The sequence below is a fragment of the Zootoca vivipara genome, chromosome 12, assembly GCF_963506605.1.
Source record: "Zootoca vivipara chromosome 12, rZooViv1.1, whole genome shotgun sequence".
Classification (NCBI taxonomy): Eukaryota; Metazoa; Chordata; class Lepidosauria; order Squamata; family Lacertidae; genus Zootoca; species Zootoca vivipara.
In genome coordinates, this window is record NC_083287.1 from 24,380,277 (window position 1) to 24,406,782 (window position 26,506).

The window sequence follows — 26,506 nt, forward strand, 5'->3', positions numbered from 1 at the left end:
CATAACACGCAGCAACTTTTTCCTTTCCGTTTTGAGAGGGGGAAAGTGTGTGTTATGGTCCAAAAAATACGGTAATATTTGATAGGGTGGAGGGGAGCTTACGCAGTTTCAAGAGCATCCATTTTATGAGATCTGATGTGATTGTGCATTTGCATCCTTTCTGGCACTCTGTCCTTCTCGTCCTGTGGTACTCCATTCCTGTTTCTTCACCCCTGCCCCTGTTGCTCCCTTTCCAGTCTACCAGATCAGTCTTCTTTTCTTCCTGCCCTCTCAGTCATTCTGCATTCAGATTTAGCTGCTCGGATGCCAGTCCGTGCCTTGATAAAGCAGTTATGGAAGAAGTGGGAGAGAGCATCACTTTTCCTTCAACCTTATGTACAATATTAGCTACCTAATATTGAAACTAGAAGGCTAGTATAGAGGGTGGAAATTCTTAAAATAACTGTGTGAAATTTGTCCTAGCTGCTTTTGATTTTGGCGTCTAAAAATACTTCTGTGGAAGAAAACTGCTATATTGTGTTTATTTTTGAAAGGACATTTACAACACAATCACATGTTTATTAAGAACTAAATCCTACTGTGTGCTGTAGGGCGGGAAGGCTCAGGAGGAAAAAAAACAGCAGTGGGGAGGAGTACCCCATGTTTTTTTCTGAGACTTCTCCAACCTTTTCCATTGAAAAATTGGAAATTTATGGGGAATTGCTGCTGTTGTTTTAAAAAATGAGAGCCTGCTTGTTCTTTGGCAAGCAGGAATTATATTTATTGCCTTTTAAGAATAGTGCACGATGCAAGCTCCCACTTGAATGGGTTTAAGTGGAAGCAATTCCTACAGAAAGCAGGCTTGCATTTAGCAATGATGAGTTGGTGCTTATTGCTGGGATTGGCAGCACTCAGGAGCTCCCAAGTGCAGGCCCCAATTTTGGCAGGAATCGTCTTTTTAGCAAGGAGAACTACTCTTCTGCATGTGCCATATGAAGCTGTGCCTGCAAGGGAAGAAAGAAAAGAATCAAGAGTACTGTTAGAATGTGCCCTGATTCTTTGCTTTTGAAATTGGACTACCTGACATCATGGTGACATCAGGTGATTGACAGGTGCGTCACCATCAGGGGGTAAAGATACCCCTGACAGTTAGGTCCAGTCGCGGGCAACTCTGGGGTTGTGCGCTCATCTCTCTCTATAGGCCGAGGGAGCTGGCGTTTGTCTGCAGACAGTTTCCGGGTCATGTGGCCAGCATGACTACGCCGCTTCTGGTGAACCAGAGCAGCACACAGAAACGCCGTTTACCTTCCCGCCGGAGCGGTACTTACTTATCTACAGTACTTGCACTTTGACGTGCTTTCGAACTGCTAGGTTGGCAGGAGCTGGGACTGAGCAACGGGAGCTCACCCCGTTGCGGGGATTTGCACCGCCGACCTTCTGATCAGCAAGCCCTAGGCTCAGTGGTTTAACCCACAGCGCCACCCGTGTCCCTACACACACACACACACAAACACACACACACACACACACACTACATACCTAATATGCATTCGTGCACCTAAAGGGTACTGCTTTCATGAAAGGAGCAAACAGGGTGTTCTTGCTTGTGAATTGCTGCTTGCCTTCCTTTGGTGGCCATTTGATCTAGTGGCTTCTACTTTTAAGTGTCTATTTTTTGCTACTTCTCAGACAGCAAAAAACTAAGATGCATGTGCTTCAATACATAGGGTGCAGCTACTCTCCATTATTAAGTACTGGTATATATATATTCACAATTATGCTGATAAAGAACCCAAGGCATGTATACTTTTGAGGTCCTGTGCACACTTGCCTGATAATATGCTGAATTAAACAGAGTGCATCTTACTTCTGAGAAAACCTGCATAGATAGTGTCACAGGTGCGGTAGCGGCTACTCTAGAGTAAAGACTCCTCACGATGTTGCCTTTTCATGCTTTTATTTAGTGCGAACTATTTACAGTGCAGAGTCAGTACTATGTACATGTTGTCAGTCTGGGTCAGAACCTCCAAATGGAGATTCCCGCGTTTTCCTCCAACAAAGTAGCCTGGGAACATTGAATCTCCGCCCCCGACGCTTTTTGCGCAATTCCGGGGTTGGCGGGAGCGGTCTTCTGGTCGCGCTTTCCCTGCTTCCCACTTCCTCTCCTGAGCGGAGCCATGGCTCCGCTACCCTACCTGAGCCATGCCCTCTACTTCCTGATTCCCCGCTGGAGACATCCCCCTCCCCGCTCCCACTGGCGCTGGGAGAAGAGCTTGTGCTTAAGATGGGAGGAGGCTGTCTGTAGCTGCTCTCCCTCACATCCAGCTTTAGGCTGCTGTATACATTTCCTAACCCAACTAGTACTATTCCACATGCCTAGTTATAAATGATGTAGAAAAGCAGATTTAGGTTTCGTATGACAGTAAATATAGAATATATTTCAATTTCCCCCTCAAATTAGTTTCCCCCCCTCAGAAGGCAGAGGTGGCAGAAAAAAAACCCTTATTTTTTCATGTCTTCCAAGTTTCAGGAAATCTTAACATTTCTACTTCCAGGTAAGCATGCATAGGATTGCAGCCCCAAGTGCTACTTAAAAGGAAGAGTGACATTGTCCTTCAGCTATACAGTATTCAGCATAAAGTCTAAATACTTATTCTGTTATCAGATAATTGTTTTCAAGCCTAATTCACATGTGCACATTTCAGTTAATCCTACCGTCTTTCTGTTGAAAAGTATAGACAGACTGTCCTTGGTTACAGACTCAATTGAATTCTGCTGCTTTAAAGTAGTGTGAAAATTACAACAACGCATTAGTATTCTGATTATGTTCAAGTATTTAGTAATGACATAATTCAAGCCACTAAAGGTTCAGTACACAGTTGCTTCAATAAATTACTTTTAAGATTTATGCACCTTGGGTACATAAGCAAGAAGCTAATCTTACTGGGTAATATCTAGTGTTAGTCATACATAGTGTAGACTTTTTGAAATCGGTGGATTTAAGTTACATATGGTCATTTTCATATGAACTACTGCAACTTGCGCTAATTTTTCTTATGTGATCACAGCTTTATACGGATCCTAAATAAATAAATGACGGGAGGCTGTTACTTATTGGGCTCTGACTCTGAGATCTCGTGGGAACCTCCCAGAGCATTTGCACAACCATCTCAGAGCCCGGCAAACTTTTTGTATATGGAAAATTTGCGCAAAAGAGCTTTTTAAAGTTACTCATCTTACTTACCAGGCTTTGGGAGGCTCTGAGTTCTTGGGTGGTGTGAGTAGTTCTGATCTTGCTTTAACACTCAACTCCTGGTAGCATAATCCTTGCATAAGTTATGATTGCACTGTACTTGAATACAAAGTCTAATTAAAAAAGCAAGGTTATTATATGTTAGGTGTTCAGCGCTGATACTGGGGATAGTGGACTGCCAGTAGTTATGAAAACTTCACCTCTTGAACACAACTGTTACCCTCTCAACTAGCATGCTTCCTCAGTAACAAATTATATTGCCCAAATCTTTAGCTTTTGATTACCGCTTTGTAGGCATGCCTTATACACTGTTAAGCATTGGCACAATGGTTTTGATGGAGGATTTATTATTATTATTTAAAATCGTAATAGTATGAGTAAAGATACTGGATTCATTTAAAAGCAGTGGGTTTGGACTGCATCTTGTCTGCTATCACACAGTCCATAAAACTAAATTGCTTGTGGTCAAGTTAGACATGAAATGTTTAAAGCAAAATAAGATTAGAAGGAAGGTCCAAAAAGGACACTGAATAGTTAATGATGAAACTTCATAATGAAAGTTAAAACCTCTTTTGTAGGAAAGGGGAATTTATTCCATAGCATACCGGTATCAATCGGTAGTGCATGCATTTCCCTGTGCTCATTTATATGAGGCTGCTAGAATTTATGTTTAGGATTATTGCTATATCTTTTAAGGGGTAAAGACCTTGGAATAGGAAATATTGGCATTGAAAGCAAAACCTATCTAGAACTTAACACATCTGTTAGGAAATTCTCCTTTCAGCAATTCTTGCCCAAGAGAAATTTCTGTTGTTGTTTAGTTACACTGCTGGGTTGTATGTAGTGGACAATGCTATTACTGCATCCCTGCAATATAACAAACTAGAATCATTTAAAAAAATAAAACTTTTCATTTATAGCAGCCCTCCCAACTGAGTGCCCCCAGATGCTGTTGGACACAACTGTCATCCCTGACTACTGGCCATGCTGATGAGAGTTGTAGTTTGAAAAGGCTGGATGTATAGCAATTCACCTAATGCAATTTCCTGATGCACCATAAACACTAGCATTCATTGTACCATATAACCTTTCATTCCTTTTCATTAGTGTAATCCATGAAAACTTAGGCCATAATTAATATCTTAGTCTTCAAGGTGCCACAAGATTTTAGTTGTTTTCACCTAAATCCAGTTGACGAGTGAGCAGTTCTTCCGTAACATTAAACCACAGTTTAAAATATAAAGTATGGTTTAATGTGCACGAGAGCTTTGCTTCCACCACATTTCTGACTGTGCCACACAGGGAGGGAAGCAACTGAACCCTAAACAAGTCAAGAGTCTTGTGGGCCCTGTGGATTCATAGTTTGTTTCTCTCCAAAGAAACATTGAGAAGTCAACATGTTATGAGTGATGAGCATTTCGTGGCAACCAGGCTTTGACTTGTTTCCTTTCTCTCGTGTGGCATAGTCAAGAGTGAGGGAAGAGTGAATTGCTCATGCACATTGACCATAATTTATTTTGTATGTGTTGTATACAACTAAGTCAGTGGATATGACAAACTTAAGTTCATTGAATTCAGTGGTTCTACTGTTAGTATGACTTAGTTGGTTTAACTTTTTGTGAACCACATCAATGTAACATTTACAGTACAATCCTATGTCTGTTCAGAATTAAGTCTTGTTGATCACAGTGGGACTTATTTACTGAGTAGTTGTATAGGGTTGTTGCCTTGATTATATTTATTGCATTCTATATTTTGTCCAACTCAAGAAAGCTCCTTAATTGTGATTTTTCTGAGTTCTTGTATGAATAGCCTTTCTAGCTTTGAGGAAGTACATAACACTTCCCATGTGATGTACAGAACCTTTTTTATTTGCACATTGCTGAAGATCCCAAGGTTATGTGGCATTTGGGTGTGCATTTACTCTTCTTCAAGTGAAAAGGAATGAAAGGCGAAGAGACGAAAGGTTTGGCTATTATTCCATTCCGGATGCCACTGCGCCTTATTTATACTACAGTATTACAAAGCAAATGCTTTCATTGCAAGATAGATGAGTGAGGGCCAATATATCTTTGAAACAAAGGTGACAATACAACAGCTAGTCAAGATTTCAGAAGCATGGAATGTTAGGAATTCAAGCTAATTAAATTGACCATGGCTTTAGAATTCACATATTCTTTCTTTCTCTCAGCACCATTTTGTGAAGTTTCAAATTTGGGGATAGTTTTTACAAGTCTAAAAATAATGCCGCCATATTTAAACAGTATGATAGGAGACACAATATTCTTGAAGCAAAGATGTTTCATGTGTTAAGAAATGCTTCAGTGTGCCAAGAAAATACTGCGAAGAGGAGCATTTTTTCAGCAGTATCTTTTCAATTGAGTCTTACTGTTGAGCATAAGGCATATAGTTATTTGTAGGCATATAATGAAATTATGTTGTGATAATTGCTTCTTACTATAGAACTCATTTTGACATAGTAATTCTCAGAGATGTGTTATGGAGTGTACATTTTTTGTGTTTAAATAACAGGCTCTCTCTCTCCATCCCCAGGAGTCGAAAACTTCAAATCAGAAATATCCCGCCACACTTGCAGTGGGAGGTAGGCATTCATCTTTGTTTTCAACCTGTTTTAAGAGGATAAATTGGTGCTTTGCTTTTCACCTTTGGCCTCTTTCCTCCTCTCCCTTGTTTTCTCACTACTTTTTCTTGGTCTTCTAACACATGAAAATAGTTGGCAAGAGCAATTTTGTTCTTTGAAGGATAATTTGCAAAACTGAATAACAGAACCCTCCAAATATTTCTTAACAGCTGCCGATAATGTTAGGCAGTTGGAGATAAAATTCAGGGTTCTACAGTACATTTTTCAGGTGAATGGCAATTTCCTCATTCATTTTCTGTCTCAAAAGCTGATCTGGGCTTTTCTTCTCTGTATAAACATTAACATTTTAGCAACTTTTATAAATAGAAACTCTCTAGCTTTTTCTTGTAATTCTTCTGCCACTAGTTATTTCCATAGCAGCACACCATAATTTCAGAAGCTCTATGACAGGCATGTCCAACAGGTAGATTGCGATCTACTGGTAAATCGCACGGTGTTCCTGGTAGATCCTGGTTGACCTCTGGCCCCTCAGCGATCTCCTTATAAAGCAAAAACAAAAACCCAAAACAATGTTGGATTACTAAGAAAAGCTCCACAACTTTACTTTTCCCAAATAAGTGTATCAACTTAGCCTTTCCTTAAAAAGCTCTACAACTTTTGCTTCCTAAAAAAAAATCTCAACAACTTTGGGTAGATCACTGCCAGTCTTTTTATGACAATGGTATAATGCCAGTTTTTTTAATACTATGACTAGATCGCAGTCTATTGGGAGTTAGACGTCCCTGCTCTATGATAACTAGGTAAAAGAATATTAAGGGTAAAGGACCCCTGACCGTTGGGTCCAGTCACAGACGACTCGGGTTGCGGCGCTCATCTTGCTTTACTGGCCAAGGGTGCCGGCGTACAGCTTCTGGGTCATGTGGCGAGCATGACTAAGCCACTTCTGGCAAACCAGAGCAGCGCACGGAAATGCCATTTACCTTCCCACCGAAGTGGTACCTATTTATTTACTTGTACTTTGACGTGCTTTCGAACTGCTAGGTTGGCAGGAGCAGGGACCGAGCAATGGAAGCTCACCCTGCCGTGGGGATTCGAACTACTGACCTTCCAATCAGCAAGTCCTAGGTTCTGTGTTTTAATCTGCAGCGCCACCCACATCCCCAACAGAATATAGATTATTGTTAAAATGTGCCTTTTTATTTGTGCCTCTTAACCTTAATATAGTTAGATATAAATGAGCTCCTTACTGCTGCAATTTGATGACACACACATGAATTGTATAAACAACTGATCAAGCAGAGGTTGGTGTAGAGAAGATGCTCAAGAACTGGCACTATTTTTAAAGCCAAAATTAGTGAATATATGTATATTAACTTACAAACTTGTATGCCACTTTTTAGTATAATATTTCCAAGATCACTTTTAACATAAAAGAAAAAAAAACTTCGGTGAATTAACAGAACATTTCTCATCAATAAAACAGCAGATAAAATAACAGGATTAAGACAACTTGTAAAAATTTTAAAGGCCTGGGGAAATAAAATGGTCTTTGCTTCATGCAAGAAGGATATTGGAAGATGTGTAACACAAACCCCTACCTCACCCGTCAGGGAAGAATTTACATGTGGGGTGACACAACTATAAAAGCGCTTTCCTTAGCCACTACCTGTGCGGCAATGTCCCTCAGTACCTTTACCTTTAAGATGTTTTCAGTTGGTTATACCCCCAAAAGCAGCATGTGAATTACTTCATAAGTAAATAGAGAAAATAAACTACCTTTGCTATGGTTCTTTGTGGTAATTGGCAGGGATCGGGCAATTGCTTGTTGTGGTTAACATGTGCAGTTACTAAACGTGTGTGTCTGATATTTCTAACACAAGGTTGCCATAGGGTCTGCTAGGCTTGGTTGTGACATTTGGTTAAACCTTGATGCCCTTGGTGGATAAGGTCTAGAATTTCTTGCCTTGTAGATTGTCGTTCAGAAAAAACAAAAATAAAATACATTTCCATTTTGTTATTAGGCCTTCCAATTCACTCACTTGTCCATGGTCAGGAAAGTATTTTCTAGTCATCTCTGATGTATTACTAAGGTATTTGATCTGATATAGTATAAAAAGTTGTGAAGTTCTGGAGCGCCATGAATAGTTGTTTTGATCTAGTGAAACTGACTTACAGATGGTAATAGAGAAGCATGCACAGCACAAATGTAAGCCTTAACCTCCTTTTCTAACTTGTGTTTAGTTACATTGTGTGGCAAAGTATCTGCTGTGAGGAGCTCTTTTCCAGGAACACACTGTGCTACTGGGTTGAATCATTGTTCTTAGAAGATGTTGGCATCATAATTGTACTTGGTTCAAATAATTTGCTTTCATCAAGGTCACCAAAGGTTTATAGTTTGTAATGAGTCATGTCCCTTTATCCTTTCCAGCTTTATTTTCACCTTGTGGAGTAAGGGATTGAGGATTCCACTGAGTGTTTGTACACAGCATGGTTTGTCATAAGGGCTTAAAACAGGGGTCCCCAGACTTACCGCGCAGCGGGCCAGAGGGCGGGGGAGTGCGCGCCCGTGCGCATGCGCACACGCCACCACATGTGGAGGTGTGTGCCTGTATAAGTACAGCCTCTCCAGCATTTTGGTAAGGTTTCTAGATGTATTACAGTGGTACCTTCGGTTATGCCTTGCGCTGCTGCCGTGCGACTTCTGCTCGCATCCTGGGACAAAGTTTGCAACGAGGGGATCTACTTCTGAGTTAGCAGAGCTCGTAACCCACAGCATTCACAAGGAGGACGGTATGTAACATGAGGTTCCACTGTAATGCCAATATCCTCGGTGCCGGATGCTTTTGTTAAGTTTCAAAACGAGTTTCCTTCTTTTGGCTGAGATTTGAAGGGAAATTTGGACCACATTGGGTAGAGTTTATTTTGTAACCTTTGTCATGTTCCCATTGTTTTTTAATAGTATCAGGTGATATTGCGGGGTTGTGGAGCAGTATATTTTGGATACCATCCCCCTACTATGTCCATCTGCCGACAAAAGAAGGCTTTCAAAGGTGGTCAAGGCTGTTTCAACCAAGGGGATCAGGCCCATAGCTGTCAAGTTTTCCCTTTTCTTACGAGGAAGCCTATTCAGCATAAGGGAATTTCGCTTTAAAAAAGGAGAACTTGACAGCTATGATGGCAGAATGCTATCCAGTCTGAACGTTGTGCCATGGCACCCGGACTGGAATGTGTGACTGGTGTCTCCTAGGTTTTTCCACCCCATATGTCCTGTAGGCCTCCGTTTTTTAGCATTTTAAAAAATGATTTCCAGGTGGAAATTCTGCCAACCTCTCATATAGGCCTAAGTTGGAGCTTGTTAAGTAAATGGTAAGAATGAAACCTTGGTAAAATCCTTCATTGTTGCTTGGCCTCCAGGATGCCCATTATCCTAGCACAAAAATTTCAGGAAGGGATTGGTATAGTAGATTACAGCTGTCCCATTCCTAGCTATGTGCATTTGAATCCCACTGAAGACTGAGCTTGTGTCTGCTCAGTGTAAGATTGAACCATTGTTTTTAAATAAGCTGATCACTCTTAGACACTCCCTATTCACTGCCAGAGCTGACAAGTAAGCAAACTAGTCTTAGCATTCTTCTGTGGATAAAAAAACATTGCACCTCTTTAATTTGTGCAGCGGAGTTGAAAGCTAGCAATGTTGGTAAAAGAACTAACACATTTAAGAGAGGCTTATTTCACTTATCTCTTGTTTTTCCTCCAAGGAGCTTGGGGCAGTGTATGTGATTCTCCACTAACCAAGTTCATCCTCTCAGCACCCATGTGATGTAGGTTAGGTTATGAAGTGGTTCACCAACTGAACAGGAATTTGAACCCATGTCTGTCTGATTCTAGCCTGAGCCACAATTTGGCTATTCCTGCACTGTTCACTATTTCATAATTCTATCATATTATTTTCACATACATATCCCAAATGCTATTTTCAGTTTCTCAGAAGGAAAGCCCAGATGCATTCTAGATAAAGTCCAAATTGAACAGGTCTGGGGAGGGGAGGGGTGATTTTCTTCCTTACTTTACAAACTAAAGCAAACTTCTGCTCCATTGGTTTTCCTGAACCAGTACCCTGCCACTATTTAATATCACTTACACTCTTTGCTGTCTTAACTTACCAATACTCCATGGAACAAAGCCAATCACTAAATTTAACAAATATATTAAAAGTTTTATTTAATACAGGATTATATATTGCACAGGTTTGTGTGGGTACTTTAATATAGTACTTTCTCTTTAAATGGGTATGTTTCTTTTTTTGGTTTTTTTTACTTATTAAATTTCTATCCTGCCCTTCCTTCCAAAGGAGCCCAGGTAAACACATTGATAACATGTTACTGTTGCTTAAAATGCCAACAGCTTATTTTGCACTACTGTTACTAAACTAAGAGAGCTTAGAGGAATCAGTCATTATGAAAGCTCTTCTGCTAGACTGCTCTTGTATTTTACTGCACCCCATTGTGAGTTCTATTTCAAACCCTACTTGACCTATTGAATCACAGGTCTGTTTTTGCTGTCCTGTCCTGGACTCTTTTCTCTGCCTCTCCTGCCAGACTCCAGAGCCTAGTATTCCATACTGCCTCTCACTTCTGCTCTTCATAGACAGGTTATCTTCTCATCCTTCATGCCAAGTGATTCAGCTACCCTAGTAAGTCTTAGGCTGCCTAGTCACTCTGCCTTCCTTTCAGGTCTTCTTCCTTCTTCCTCAATGCTTCTCCTTGATTGTTGTCATCTTCTTCTGCATTCACCACAGAGGCCAACCATCAAACAAAACAAACCGACCCTGACTGACTAGCACCCAGTCATATATTCATTTTTTTCTGCCTCCCAACCCCCAGTCTAGCCCCAGCCAGTCACAATAAGAATCATGAGCCCGCAACCATCAAGATACTATGCATACTTTCTATCCTCCTTTTGCATACTGAGACTTCTGTTTCCAACCCCTACTCAGCTGTCACTTAAGGCTCCTCAGTGACAGATAAACCAAAGTTCACCTTACTAGACTTCCCCCATCAAACACATTGCAACATACAGTACAATACGAATGACACCATATCCATTAAAAGCAGTTCAGACAAATTGATTTTCTTTACAAGGTCTAAAAGGGGTAGGGGGATTGTGGTGTTACCTCCAGTCCTGCTACTGCTGTATATTAGCCCTCCCTTAAGAAGAAGTGTGCAGCTTCAACAAAAGTCTGGAAGTTTGTGCTGCCACAACTGTAATGGCATCCTGTGTAGGCAGCTTTTCTCCAGCCAATATCTCCTTTTGTATAAAGACCAGTTCTGTGTAAATCAAAACTCTTATCTATCCTATACATGAAGATTCTGGTTTGATGCAGATATCAACTAGTGGGCCAGCTACGCATTTCACGTTGAGCATACTCCCTGTGCAGCAGTAAAACTGCTAGCACATTTGCAAAGTTAAGTATGGTGTCATATTGGATGAGGAGCCAAGGTGCGGTTCCTGCATTTAACTAGATGACCCTCTGTGTCCCTTCCAACTCTGCAATTCTGTGATTCTACTAGTTCAGTAAAATGTATTTTTCCATACTTCCATTTTTGCCTACCAAATCGCTACATGAGAGTCTTTTTCCTTCTTTTTCCTGACATAACTACCGCTTCCTATCATCACTAGCTTTCCATTAAATTACAAATATGCACTAAGTACGTTTGGATGTTCTTATTCCATTGCCCCCATTTCTAGACTTTAGTTCTGTGGTCCAGCATTAAATTTTAAGAATGCCAGTGTAAAAATGTGTAGGCTTGCCTTTTAAAACAAGCCGTTAAAAATCTTCCAAGTATCTTGTCATCAGTGTAGCTTGAAAACATAGTTTTGCTTATGGTATTCCTTTAAAAGATTAGTCGGTATTGTAGTTTTTAAAGCCTTTATTGATTTTCATGTGTTCAGTCGACCTTGTGCCATAGTTTTAAGTTGCTCAGCTGACAACCATTCTCATAACACCTTAGCAACAACTGTGTGAATGAAAGATCACTCCATGTGTGTGATAACTCTAGATAGATAGATATAGAAATATATGAGAATGAATGAGAAAATTTGGTTCGAATTGAAACACTTCAAATATTAACTCCCCTAGAGTTTTGGTGTAGGATAGTACTGTTTATAACACAGTCAAGAGTTGGCTTTTAGAGTCTGATGAATGAAAGTCCACAGTGTAAGACTGCAGCTTTTTGTGTGCAAGAAAGAGGCATCTGTGTTATAACAAGAGGAGGAGACCCAATGTAGACAAAGCCGGAGTTCCTTCATAAAAAAGGAATGAATTATTTTCTAGCTGGAGTAAATATTTATACAAACAAACTTTTCTTTTCAGCTGCTCATCAGGATTGCTATCGCACTACCAACTTGGCTAGAAAATTGGTTTTCGTTGCCCAACACGGCTGCACGTGGTGATAGGGAGGCGGGATGAGGAGTTCAGACAAAACTGGCTTGTCTTAAAGTAGAGCGAGAGGATTTGGCTGTTAGAAATAAAATGTAAAGTGATGTGGGGTGGAGGGGGGGGGGATATGTCCAAATCAAGCAGGAAGCAGGAGCTAGATAGTATGAAAAGTGTGTAAGGAAACTCAAGCGTATAAAGAATCTAGAACGCAAGAAAGAGCTAATTTTAATTAACGCTGAAGGGGTTTCTAATGCATTCATATACATGTTGATTTAAAATGTGAATCTTTTTGTACAAGTGTTTTGATGCTTGAGGTGTGGTGGTTTTTGTGGCATGGTCCTCTCTTGGTGGCATGCTTATTATTTGTTTTGTTTTCATGTGATGGTGTTGTAATTTGGCCTTGCAGTTTTCCAACTTGTCCGGCATGAGCAAGGGTGTTTTGTGTGGCTAGTGAACAGTGAGCTAAATATTTGGTGGCAAATTCTCATACTATTTGCAAGCTTGGTTTCTCATATTTCCTTCAGTCCATGAGGGTAACCAGGGGAACCTGTGTTTGTGTGTGTGTGTGTGTGTGTGTGTGTGTGTGTGTGTGTGTGTGTGTACGTACATACATACTTCTAACACATCCTTGGAAATGGACACAATTTTTTAATGTATGTCAACACAACAAACTGATAAAGTCTCCACTATTGCAGTATGCTGATCTTTAGACTCCTTAACTATTTGGTCATGCTGTAATACAAATAACACCTTCAACCATGTCACACCTAAACCAGATCAACACAAAAGGCTGATGAAAATTAATAAACAGAATCTCCACTAATGATTTACCCAAACATTTCCATAACATTGTATCTACTTAGAAATGTTTATATATATGTGTTGTGCACATGTGTATAACTTTTCTAAAAAGAACAAAAAAAGAGAACAGAACTTTCATTATAAATAGCACAGTAGTTTATCTTGGGACCCAGGTGGCGCTGTGGTTAAACCACTGAGCCTAGGGCTTGCTGATCAGAAGGTTGGCGGTTCGAATCCCTGTGACGGGGTGAGCTCCCGTTGCTTGGTCCCAGCTCCTGCCAACCTAGCAGTTCGAAAGCATGTCAAAATGCAAGTAGATAAATAGGAACCGCTACAGCGGGAAGGTAAACGGCGTTTCCATGTGCTACTCTGGTTTGCCAGAAGCGGCTTTGTCATGCTGGCTACATGACCTGGAAGCTATACGCCGGCTCCCTCGGCCAATAATGCGAGATGAGCGCGCAACCCCAGAGTCGGTCACGACTGGACCTAATGGTCAGGGGTCCCTTTACCTTTATCTTGGCATTACTCTCCCCCCCCCAAAAAATACAACAGCCTCTATAATTTCCTCTATAATCCTGAATTTTTTTGAAGAAAAGACATGTCTTGACGAAGCAAGACATCATATGACACCCCCCCAATAATAATATAAACAGTATTCAGCTGTCTCAAACATAGTACAGTATTACTAGTAAGAGAGGAAAATTGCACTTCACTGTATTGCGCTTTCATACAATACTGTTTTAACTTAAGGGAGAGGGAACAATGTTCTATCAAGTCTGCTAGCAAATAGCTATGGTATTTTTCTTCCAATGTCCAAATACAGGTTTTAGCTCAAAAGTGTTATTTCTGTATTTCATATATTAATAGCATCATGCAATCAAAGAAGTTTGAAGATTCCACAGCTAAACATTTTTATTATTGTAAATATATCTATTTATTTAACTGCATTTTTATACAAATCATGAATAAAACATTTAACCAGCTTTCAAATGTAGCCACCAAGAATTTATCATACATTGCCCTATACAAAATTGTTGGTCACACACAGACATGCCCAAGCCACATCAAATACCTTAAATCAGGGGTGTCAAACTCAAATTCATCGGGGGCCGCATCAGCAGTTTGGTCACCCTCAAAGGGCCAGTTGTATCTGTAGGACTATGTGTCCACTCTTTATTATCATAAATTATTGTCACTGCATTCAATTATTACTGTTTTTTGTAATAATGTAAGTAATAACTAACATAGTCAGAATAATGGCAAGTAGATATTCAAATGTACAATTATTGTACAATTTATTGAAAAATGATTTTTGGTAACTGCACTGGGTGGTGGAGGCTCGCTAGGGTTTCATGCAGGAGCTTTGCAGAGCTACTGGTACCTGGAGATGCTGGGGTCCTTCTGCATGCAGGACAGATGTTCTGCCAGTGAGCCACCACCCTTCACCAAAGGGACTGGCTGAGATTGACTCACTGGAGCTGTTCTCCTGGTTCCAGGGTTTAAGGGCCAGAAGTATAAAGCAGCATCCTATGTTTCTGAGGAGAGGGAGAGGGAGGGGAGGGGAGGAAGGCACTGCTGGGTGCTTTGTCTGTGCTTCAGCAGCAGCAGCAGCTGTTTCCAGGCGCCGAGCCGTGGCAGGAGGAGGAGGATTCAAAGTGCTACAGAGCACTGCTGCGTCGCAGAGGCTCGGGACTCTCCGTGCGGCGCTGCTGGGCGCTGACCCGGCAAGCTGCCTCCTCCTTCTCCTGCTGTGGCTCGGGGTGCTCCACGCAGCGCTGCTCCGGCCGCCTTTCTACCCCTCCCCCCAGGCCCCAGCTCTTTGTCGGCGCTTTGTCGGCGCGGCGCTTCAGCAGCAAGATCCCGCTGCTGGGTCCCGCTGGCTGGGGCGCTCGGCGGGCCACATGACGAGGTCTGGCGGGCCGGATTTGGCCCCCGGGCCTTGTGTTTGACACCCATGCCTTAAATCATTTCTGCCACCTCCACCCTTCGTTCTATATCAAAAAGGAATTAAAAAGCACCATGTTACTTTATCCTGGGGTTCTTTACAATGCTTCCCATTAGTCCCGCAAATCATTTATTTTTATTTAGCAAAAACGACCGGTATATACCACTTGATTGTAGTGAAACCTCTAAGCAATTTACAAGAAATATTAAAATTATCAATAAGAACAGTTAAAAACAATTAAAATAAGTAAAATTAACAGTTAAACAGGCTAGCAAGCCCTAAAGCAGCCTAATGCTTATGGGGCAAAAAGCTGTATTTCCAAAGGTTAGTTTCCTTTTTAAAGAAAGGGGTCTTTTGAATCTTAAAATAAGAGGGCTTAAAGTATAAGTAGCTTTTGTGATGCTAAAATCTGAGATGTGTTTTAAATTCTTTCCAAGTACTTTGGCATTGTACCTAATGAAATATTCTTACAATTCTTGCTGAATTTAGTCTGAGTATGATTAACGAAGATGCTGTTTGTTGGTTGGTTGGACTTGAAAGGTTACATTCCAGGCATACACAAGTAAATTCTTATTCAGATGTCAGTGAAAATGTTTAAATAATATCATTCACTTGTTAATAATTTTATGATGCAGTCCTAAGCATATTAACTACCATGTAAGATCCATTCAAAAATAAGTGGGATTACATCTCACTGAGTGAACATGTGTGTAAATAAAGATTGTAAAGTACTTTTTACATTAGATGACTTTTAGTAAGTAGTAGATACAATAACTGAACACACAAGGTGCATTTGAAATATTTCAAGGGTTGCTTATTTCAATTCAACTTTATGTTTAATGAGCATTTTCAGTTTTAATCACACTATGATAGTTATTGTTAATGTAATTTAACAATTTCACTATAAGGGCCAACATTATATACAGTAAAAAGGAGTAATTTGAAGTCTGTGATATAGGAGCAAAGGGGTTAGAGCAGAGAACTGTAAATTTACCATTACACCAACCAGACTTGTTCCTAGTTTGTTTGTATTTTATTCTATTTTTTCTTCTTGTATATATTTTTTCCCCATTCATAGCTATGGAGAACTGACTGACTTGCTGTAAATCCTAGTTTTTACAATAGGTTTGTTGTATGCATTCATTTTGTTTCTAGTCCTTGAGCTATACTTGGAGTTCAAATAGAGAACACAAGATGGAGAAACTTTAGGGCGGTTCGGGGGAAAGCCATACCCTGTAGCTTTGTAAAAAGCAAACATAATTTGGGGTTTCTTACAGGCTGTTTTCACATACAGCTACCATAGAAACTAATTTTAATGTGCTCCTTTTTCACAGGTGCTAGACGGATTGTTAGCACAGTATGGAACAGTGGAGAACTGTGAGCAAGGTAACACTAAAGTCAGACAATTAAAGAAAAAAATTAGGGATGTAAGCATTAAATTACCCCCCCCCCACATAACCCTTTTCATTTTCTTTCTTTTTCTAGTGAATACGGAGACAGAGACTGCAGTAGTTAATGTAACATATGGCAATAAGGATCAGGCCAGACAGTAAGTGTTTATTTACTTTGATTTTATATCTGAGACTTATGTCTGACTAAACGTGGCCAGGATTATACTATAAGATTCAATTTTATGGACTAAAATTCAAAATTGTGGGCTAATGCAATTGCCGTAACTTCTTGGCTGATCGAATGGCAGTTCCATTGAAGCTGATAGAAATCTTAATTGGTGTTTGTGGAAAATGCCATAAAAGTTCATGCAACGTATATGTAAAAATACAATTTATATCTCTGGTTTGACACAAGTCTTTTAGTCCAGTATTTTTCTTACCTTTTGGAGGATTAAGCCTGTTCCTAATTTCTAGTTAATATATCCGAGGATTTCAGAATTGGATGTAATGTAAGCTTGTTACATCGTCTGAGCATTCATAGTATTCCGTTTCATTCTGAGGGGTCAGGGAGAGGGTATTAACATTTATCAGTAGCTTTACAGCATGTCTGATTAAATATACATTATGATATAAAACTTCTGCCGTCACCCAAAATGGTCTGCCTTTAACCTTGGCTCTTAAACGCTAGCTCAAGCAAAATTTTAAGTATTCTGCAAAATGATTAGGGTTCAAAATTTGCTAGGTCTCCTGTAGAAGCGAATTCCATAGTAGTAGGCAGCCACTGGGAGCAATATTTACATGCCCTTGCTTATTAAATAGCCTCTCTGTAAGTAAAGTCAAGAGAGTGCTTTTAAAGGTCACAGTGGCATATAAGTGAGGAAGAAGTCTCTGAGATATGCAGGATCAAAAGTTTTATAAGGATAAAACATCAGTTTTATTTATGTCCAGATGCTTGAGCTCTAGTGTAATGTGTTTTGGTTTGTAGTGCATTGTCTAGCCCCTGCAGCTACAGTACAGTTGTCGAGATTCATGAGCAGGTCACAACAAAAGGGAGAGTTGATAAAAAGATACCCCAGTCACAGTTGAAGATAATTTTCTAGCCCAACATTGAATGCTAGAGCATATCACACCTTCAAAGCTGCATAGCAAGAGATGGCTGGAAAGCATCAATGTTCAGAGTATTATTACTCCCATTCTCACTAGCTATGAACATTTGATTTGACAAGCTTAGTTGTAGCCTTGCCTAGATCCAATGTACTGAACTATATAAATGGACATATCCAGAGTTCTGTGAACAAGGGTAAATTTGAAACTCAGTAATCGCTGACTTGGTTTGATTCAGTGACCTGGTAGCAGTCAAGGAAATGCCTCTGACAAAGACCCAAAGACTGCTGCTTCTCAGTAATGATAGCACTAGAGTGGACCCACCTTTTTATTTGTGACAAGGCAAGTTGGGTCTTTTGCCCTGTATTTGTATCCAAGGCAGCTGTCTACCAGTTCCATCTGGTTCCTACCTGCCTGCGCACTGTTTCACCAGAATGGTGCATGCTCTGGTTATCTCCTGCTTGAATTACTGCAATGCCCTCTACATGGGGCTTCCTTTGAAGGTGACTGAGAAACTACAACTAATCCTGAATATGGCAGCTAGACTGGCCAACATGGCCATATAACAACCCCCTTCAGCAGCAAACTATAAAATTTCTGCTCTATATTCCACCAATCTGCTATGTTAAATTGGATGCAGAAAATGCATGTATAAGTGTACCTTCTCATATGGATGGTAATGCTCTTTAGAGACTTTGGATAGAATTCTGCATAATTATGTGAGCATAATTATTCTCTCTTTCCCCACCCCTCACTTTCACATGAACTTCATAAAAACAAAAAGAAGTTATAAGATACAGTAATAGTCTGTCTCTTTCAAAACTTGCACTGTCTTGAATATCTTGTTTGCTGTGCTGTTGCTTTGAAATAAGCTGCTCCTGACAGTTGTTCCATCCTCCCACCTGTTGTGTAACATCCCCTAGAAAAATGTATAGCTGCATTGCTGTGGAATGCACACTTTAAACTGAAGCAGGAGTTATAAAATACTTAAACTACTCTCACACTGTCCTGTTAAACCACTACAAAAAGAATTAAAATTAGATCCATTGGGAAACTGAGAAGGAATTCAAGAACTGTTCTGTTAGTTTCATGTAAAAATGTTACAAAGGCGATACTGAGACCAGTTGTGTGCGTGGAGAAAAGCACCCCATCTCCCATGAGATCTATTCTGGATCATATACCATGAAGTGACTTATTGAATGCTACAAATTGGTCAGTGCTAACCAAACGACAGCTAAATGCGCCTTTATGCAATATTGCAATTAGCTATTTACATGATTGCTTGTGGGGAAGTAGCACTTGCCTCTAGGCAACCAGGTGCAGCCCCACAGCAGGTGTGTGTGAGCAGCAAAAGAGGCAGGGACTGAGTTTGCCAAGTCTGGTTGGCTCCTTGCCCTGCCTGGAGAAAGCGAGTAAGTGTGCTGTTCGCTGCTGTCTAAAAACTCTAATCTGTAACTGACTGCTTTTTATTATATACAAGACATCACTTCATTCCCCATTGCCTAATTTAAAAGTGAGAACATCCTGATACATTAAATGGGCAAATTATTGAGGCATGTGTTTCGGTTGATATCCGTGTTTGTGTGTGTGTGTGTGCAAGCAACATTTTTAGGCCAAAGGGTGCATTCCCTCAGCCGAAAGTGATAATAGAATCATTGAATTGTAGAGATGAAAGGGACCCTGATGGTCATCTAGTCCAACCTCCTGCAGTGCAGGAATCTCAACTAGACCATACATGACGGGTGGTCAACCTCTGCTTGAAAACCTCCAGTAAAGGAGAGCCCAGCACCTTGGACATAATTTCTAGCACAAAATCCAGTATTTGAATCCCACTGATTTCAGTGGAAGTCAAACAGGCATTCAGTTTTTCATTTGTAATAAATGGGTCTTTAAAAGAGCTTAACTGTGGCTGGGTCGTGCACTTAGTTGTTCATCGATCTGCTTTGCAGAAGAACCAGCCAGATTGAAAGAAACCAACTTTCTGAGGGATTTCAATTTGAAACGCAGATCTATATAGATCAGGGGTCGGCAGCCTAAGGCCCATGGGCCACAAGCGGCCCACGGGGGTGGTTTAACTGGCCCACAAGCTGCCCTCGAAACGAGCTGCCCGCCCAGCGAGTTGCCGCGCGCTGTGCTAAACCAATGCAGTGCAAGGACTCGCTTCCTCAGTGACGGAAATCTCATCTGCGCAGATGCACACACCGGAAATTGTGTCTGTGCAGACACTGAAAATTGCGGGGGGCGGGGCAGGTGATCTGGCCCACAGAGGGATCTCCGCTGGAGTGAACCAGCCCAGGCAAGGTAAACCTTGCCAACCCCTGATATAGATAAGCAGCGCTTTCTCTTCCATCAGTTTGCTGGAATTCTGTAAACATGTATTTCAATCCACTTTGCACTAGCAAGTCATTTATGGGGGCACTGGTCTCAAAAGGCAGAAAATATGAGTTCTGGCCATGAGGAGATAAAAAACAAACCATTCTACATTCCAAAGTATGTTAATAATAAAACGTAAGTAGTGATATGTTCATTGGAACATAGGACGCTGCCTTATCCCAGGTCAGATTGTTCAGCAGCGTAGCTCCGTACTAGCTACTAACTCTGACTGGTAGTGGCTCTCTAGGATTTGAGGTCGTTAATTTCCCCATCTAGTCCCTGATCCCTTCTACCTGGCGATGCCATAGGCTGAATTTGAGATGTTCTGCAAAGCATGTGGTCTGCCACTGAACAATCATCCTTCCAATATGTTGGGAAAGCATTCTAGAATTTCTCCTGTATGACCATGGGAATACATGGTAGAGTAGTAGGCAGTCAACAATCCCTTCTTGCAAGGTTCTTCAAGCTTACAGAATTGGTTTTGAAGCACTGAAGCTTAGTCCAACATTGCCCACTTCAGGCCATGACAAAAATCCCACTACCGGTATTGAACAAGGCTTTTAAATTATTTGCTAAGGCTCTCTTCTTTTTGTACTCTGTGTATGGTGAATAGTGACAGAAGACAACGTGACTATGTGGTAATTGTAAGACATCTTTTTGAAAGTCTAAATGAATAGGATTCTGCTGTCTAAAATGTCACCTTGTTTGCTGTCCTTTGGGGATAGGGAAAATAAGATGACCAAACAATTCTCCTTCCCCGAAAAGATAAGAATTTTGAGAACAGTTAAACAGTTAAATATTTCATCATAGCACTTACATTTGTTCATGTTAAAATTCTATTTTAAATACATGCTACTCAGGAGCAGCTCAGTTGCTATGGAAACTTTTAACTTTCCTTAATTTCACTGTTGGTCATTTGTGCTTTTAGAGATGTTTGTTACTATTTGCTTTCAAGTACTCCATACAGTTGTACTTTAAAGTAACTCAGTACAGCTCACCAGAAAGGATTTGGCCATGCCTTTTCCTACATTGAGATTGGATCTTTTTCTACACCAAGGTAATGTGTATCTGATGCTCATTTTAGAGCCCCAGCCTTATTCAGTTTCCCATCCCTATAAGTGTGACAAATGCTGTATGAAATTGAGCTGTCAGTTGTTCACTCACGTACAAAAGATTTTGTGGTGTGATAAAAATCAGAGTTCAGTTTCTAACTGAAACATGAAACCTCTTTTTCATCTCTATACCTCACTTTTCTGAAGACCAGATCACACTCGTGTTTCAAAGAGGATTTTACTCATTTGCTGAGGTGGTTAACTACTTCAGAATTTTACCATAGTTACTTAGAATATGATGGTAAAGGAGTTGTTTTCAGGTATATTTACTTCTAACACCTTTTTTTACAGTTGTAGGGAAAGCAACTCAAACTTGTCACGCATGTAAATGTGACAGATTTTAGCAGAGGTCAAAAACTTTAGGAACCACAGAGAAAGAACTGTATTTAAGCAGTTAGCATGCCTGAATTGATTGCCGAAGGAATTGTTCTCTAGTACTTAAAGGCTTGTGTGCTTTATGGGCTTGTGAAAGTTAGCAGAACCAATATAAACCATAGTGCAAATTATGAAATTTGGTAATTAGGCCGTGCCACTTGATACTATTTAATGGTTCAAGTGCTTGTTCCTTGTTTCAAGGGCATTATTATGTTTTACATGATGGTGAATAAAATACTAGAGCTCTCCCTACAAGCTTACAGTTTAAAACTGTAGGAATGGAAGGCTATGATGATCTCTGTGGTATGGGTCTGTTACTTGTGAGCGAAAATGCCTAACATAATGATTTCTTGATTTTTTTGTAAGCTCCCACTTACAAAATCTTCCCTTCCTTGCAAACCTGTACAGAGCCATAGAAAAACTGAACGGATTCCAGCTTGAAAACTATTCACTTAAAGTTGCATATATTCCTGATGAAATGGCAGCACAGCCACCTCCTCAACAGCATCCACAGGGGAGACGTGGATTTGGGCAGAGGGGTCCTCCCAGGCAAGGTTCGCCTGGTGCAGGTACAAGGCAAAAACCGCAGTCTGATGTTCCACTACGGATGCTGGTTCCTACCCAGTTTGTAGGAGCCATTATTGGAAAAGAAGGAGCCACCATAAGAAACATCACAAAACAGACACAGTCAAAGTAAGTTGTCCCATTACATCTTTCTAGGGTGTTTTTATTTCATGGTTGCTGAGGTTTTGATAATAAAATATTTCAATAGTTTAACAATTGGGGTGTGGGTAATATATAGGAAGAGAAGAAATCTTTTCTGTTGTATCTTGTTCAGCAGGTCATGTGAGCAAGGATTCTGGTCCTGACCAGGCATGCCTCAGTACTATTGTTGTGAACTTTTGCTTTATGGTGTATTACCAAATTTGAGAAAATAGATCAGTATTGGGAATATTTCATACTGATGCTATGAGTGTTGAGGCCTCGGGTAATGAAAGTGAAACAGAACTGTCAAAAGAAGTACTGGTATGTGAAATAAGATTGATGTTATATAGCAACAGGGATGGGCAACAACATGAAGCTTGCCTTGTACTCTTGCCCTTTACGTCCAAGTTAGCATTGCTAATTTTGGTGGTGAGGGCCAGTGTGTGCCGAGTACTACTTGCTTTGGCCATTTTCCATGGAGAGAGATCACTACTGCATTATAGAAAATTACTGCCATTTTGTTGGCAGCTACAGCTGGTGGCATGCAGTGAAATGTGGATTCATTTGTCAAAGTTGTACTGCTTTTGTTTTAAAACACTGATTTTGGAGCTACAGGGTTATATTATGTAGTTTGACTATGGGATACTTACAGTCACTTGCAGTTTATTTCTCTTTTCCCAGTTTTGCCCCTCTATTATTCTCAAGTGGCAGCTAGTTATGGCGCAGACCTAAATAATGTTTCCCAGAAGCCAAGCCAAGTTATCCACTCAGTATTTTTATGTCTTCACTTGGCCATTATGTTACAAACATGACCAAGCCAAACGTTGCATTACATTCAGATATCTTTTTAAACCAGGTTGTTTTAAAAATCATTTAATATAACTGCTTGGGGTTTTTTTTTTTGCAAAATATTTTATTTTACTCCACCCACAATTGCTATTATCACTTTCTCATCCTGGTTTCAGTTTTCGGTTTAGTGACAACCTACTGTTAGTGATAATGGTTGTTATGTTGAGGCATACTTAAAATGTGAATTGAAGAAGGGAGGGAAGAATTTGCAAGGACAAGGCAGGAGAAGAGGGGAGGAGCATGCAAAGCCTGTAGGATAGGTCCAGTGTCCGATTTGGGCCAGTGTGGATCTGTAATGGATTCTCATTAAAACTTAGTCAATGGATTCTATCCAAAGAAATCAAGACTTTGTATTTCAGCTCAGTGAAGACTTTTATTTATACAGCCATGTTGGTGCTCTAGGGTTATTTCAGAACTTCTGAGTAAGACATTCAACTGAATTGGAGGATTTGTAGTAGAGCAGTGGTACAAGTAGTGAAATATATGAAAAGCAACTGACCAAAGTTTGACTTGTCTTTTCACTTGCAGCAGAGAAAGAGCTTGAGGGTAGTGGTTTATAGGAGGGCGTAACAAGATGCAGACAGTCCCTTGATATAATATATTAGTGGAACTGACCAAACTGCCCATGAAGTTGAAGGGTTTGAGCAATGTGTTGCTTTATCCAGTTTTATTGTAGTGAGTGAATATCATTTTTATAGAGTTTTGCTGGATACTCAAACTTTAAATAGAATGACTTTCTTTAGAGATGCCATTGTTCTTACGCTGTAAGAAATGTGTACAGAAATCGGTTTTTTGCATGTATGCACAGCTGATGATGGATGACCACTCTTTTTTTGTATTACAATATTCATCTGGGCTCCACTGAACAGGATAGATGCTTTTTTTGTTATGAATGAGGATGCATATCCGCATCTGGAACCATCAGCTGTTGCATGCAACCTGAACTGTATCAAGGCCCACGAGTTCATAGGCAATTTTATCTACCAAAGCAGAACTCAAGACTGAATGCACAATTTTTACTACTTTTTCTTTCTTTGCAGAATTGATATTCATCGTAAAGAAAATGCAGGGGCTGCTGAAAAACCAATTACGATCCATTCTACTCCAGAAGGGTGCTCAACCGCTTGTAAAATTATCATGGAGATAATGCAGAAGGAAGCGCAGGATACTAAATTGTGAGTAAAGAATGCTTTTATTAAGAGGTCATTGGGTTTTTTAATAGTCCGTCTGAAGCAGATAATTAACAGTTTGTAAGAATAGGACTGAAAAGTGAACCCATAGGAATGTCAGGTCTTGATCCTTGTGCTATGTTTATGTGTAATATAATTATAAAATAGAAGACTACAACAGCTGGTGAGCAATTCTGAAACAGAAAAGAAAGAGGTTTTTGTTTGTTGCACCTTTCAGCACCTTTTTGTGCAATTAAAGAAAATGTAAGAGGATGGGTGGTTGTTTACTTTTCAGATAAATTCCTGACATTTGATGGTAAGGAATGATACTCCTGAACCAGGCATACAGGCTTCCATAGTGAGCCATTCCCAGGCCACCTAGCAAAGGTTAGGTAAATAATGTCTGAAAAGCCGGATAACTAGTAGCAGAAGTAATTGCTATGGTATTCAAACCTAACATGCAGCAAATGAAACAAAAATATCCTTTGTGAAAGAAACTTATGGGAGAAGGGCAACCTTCTCTCTTCCCATACTTCATGCCTGTTTTTCTTCACTTGTAAACTGGAAGAGGGGAATACACCTGAGTTCTCGCTTAAGCTCTGTTGTATCAAGTTGAAACTAAAGCAACAAATGCCATTACGGCTGTTGACAAACTCATTCTCCTCTTCCTCTCACCCCACCCTCAAGCTGGTGTCCAAGAATGCATGTGGCTGTTGGGTAGAAAAGAAGACTGAGCTTTCTTTGGTAATTGAGAATACATGAAGTGTAACAGATGCAGCTTGCTCTGTTTTCTACCCAGAGATGGAAGGAATCTGTATCTAATAGGTGTGAAGGAATCCTGCTCAAGGGTCATGGAAATGGCAGAAACTTTCCTTCTGTAAAACAGCCTTTTCCATTAGTTATTCCTATGGATTAAGCAGAACAATTAATTACACTTGAGGAAATCAAGCAGGTTTTTTCTTGACTTGGAGGAATTTATCATGACAGTTTAAGAGTCTCCTGATTACATGGTTAACTGTCTGAGCCCTGAGTCATTGGAGAATGACTCAACTTTTTGATTTGTTACTGATAGTGAATTATGTGACTCTTGAGTTCATGCAATTCTCTGGACTGCTTACAGTACAGAAGAAATTCCCTTGAAGATACTAGCACATAACAATTTTGTTGGCCGCCTCATTGGCAAAGAAGGAAGGAATTTGAAGAAAATTGAGCAGGACACAGACACTAAGATCACAATATCCCCGTAAGTATTCAATTCTTGTTAAATGGTATACTGTATCTTAGTTGTTAAAAAGTGCTATCACTTTTTAGAGGTTCCTCCCCAAGTTTCAGCCACAGAGCTAATACAAATTAACAGATCCATAAATCAACAACCAAATCCACTTTTTACTGAGGGTAGGATGAAACCTTTTCTAGGAAGCCATATGATGAGCTGGCAACTTTAAATGGTGTTTTTGTCAGAAGTAGTTTAATGACCAGTGAGGTTTCCAGAAAGCTAGTGTCCCTGTGTTGAAAGCATTGCTAATTCCAGTAAATATATTTGGCTGTGCATAGAAATTACTTACTAGTTGTCTTAAGTGTGTTACGTCCTTTTGTGTACCGTGTTTCTCATATTATAAGACATGTCTTATATTTATTTTTTCCTCAAAAAAAACACACTATGGCTTATTTTCAGGGGTGTCTTATTTTTTTTCTTCCTCCTCCTGCCGCAGCCGGCATTGCTGCTGCACCTATCACTATGTCTTATTTTCGGGGTATGGCTTATATTCCTTGAATGCTTAAAAATCCTGCTATGGCTTATTTTATGGGTATGTCTTAAAATATGAGAAACAGGGTATGTTTTTATAGTAATTTTTATATGTGTGTTTTACATATTTCGTATGTTACGTCCTTTGGGTTCCCTTGTCTACAAACACTATCATAAAAAAAATCTATTAAGGCACAAGCGCTACTGCCCCAAATCTGTCCCATGGCACTGATCCAGAAGGCATCGGGCTGACCTGACTTGGGAACCACCACCCCAGATCTAGTCCAAAATAAGTTTGGGGCCAGGGCCACTGTTTAAATGGGGTTTCAAAACTTGTGGCCTGTCTTAGTAAAGGTGTTTAAGAGTCTTGGAATTCACAGGAATGGTACAAGACCCCCAACAGGGATCAGAGCTGTTGAGACCCAGAGGGGCAATACTGTAGTAGTATCCCCTGGGGAGAAGAAATCTTACTGACCATTGGAAGTTATCCATGGGCCTTCTAAACACCCTTCTCTTCACACTAGGCAGCTACTAAAATATGAATAAGGGAGTATCTTTAGTTTCGCAGAAGGGGTGTGTGTGTGTCCCTTTTTCTGACTTGCTTACTGTCCACCGACTTCTTTCATGGAGGTTGCACTTGACACTTTCAGGCCATATGCACA

The 26,506-nt window shown here is 40.2% G+C and overlaps 1 protein-coding gene across 2 annotated transcripts in view; it reads left to right on the top strand.

Annotated features, from left to right (window-relative positions):
• IGF2BP3 (insulin like growth factor 2 mRNA binding protein 3) overlaps positions 1–26,506 on the top strand; it is a 57,716-nt gene that overhangs the window by 21,834 nt on the left and 9,376 nt on the right. For both annotated transcript variants that reach the window (XM_060280722.1, XM_060280721.1), the window contains exons 3-8: positions 5,786–5,834; positions 16,354–16,405; positions 16,505–16,568; positions 21,783–22,067; positions 23,969–24,103; positions 25,218–25,340. In XM_060280722.1, the coding sequence (XP_060136705.1) occupies positions 5,786–5,834; positions 16,354–16,405; positions 16,505–16,568; positions 21,783–22,067; positions 23,969–24,103; positions 25,218–25,340 (708 nt within the window). The remainder of the gene's footprint in view (positions 1–5,785; positions 5,835–16,353; positions 16,406–16,504; positions 16,569–21,782; positions 22,068–23,968; positions 24,104–25,217; positions 25,341–26,506) is intronic.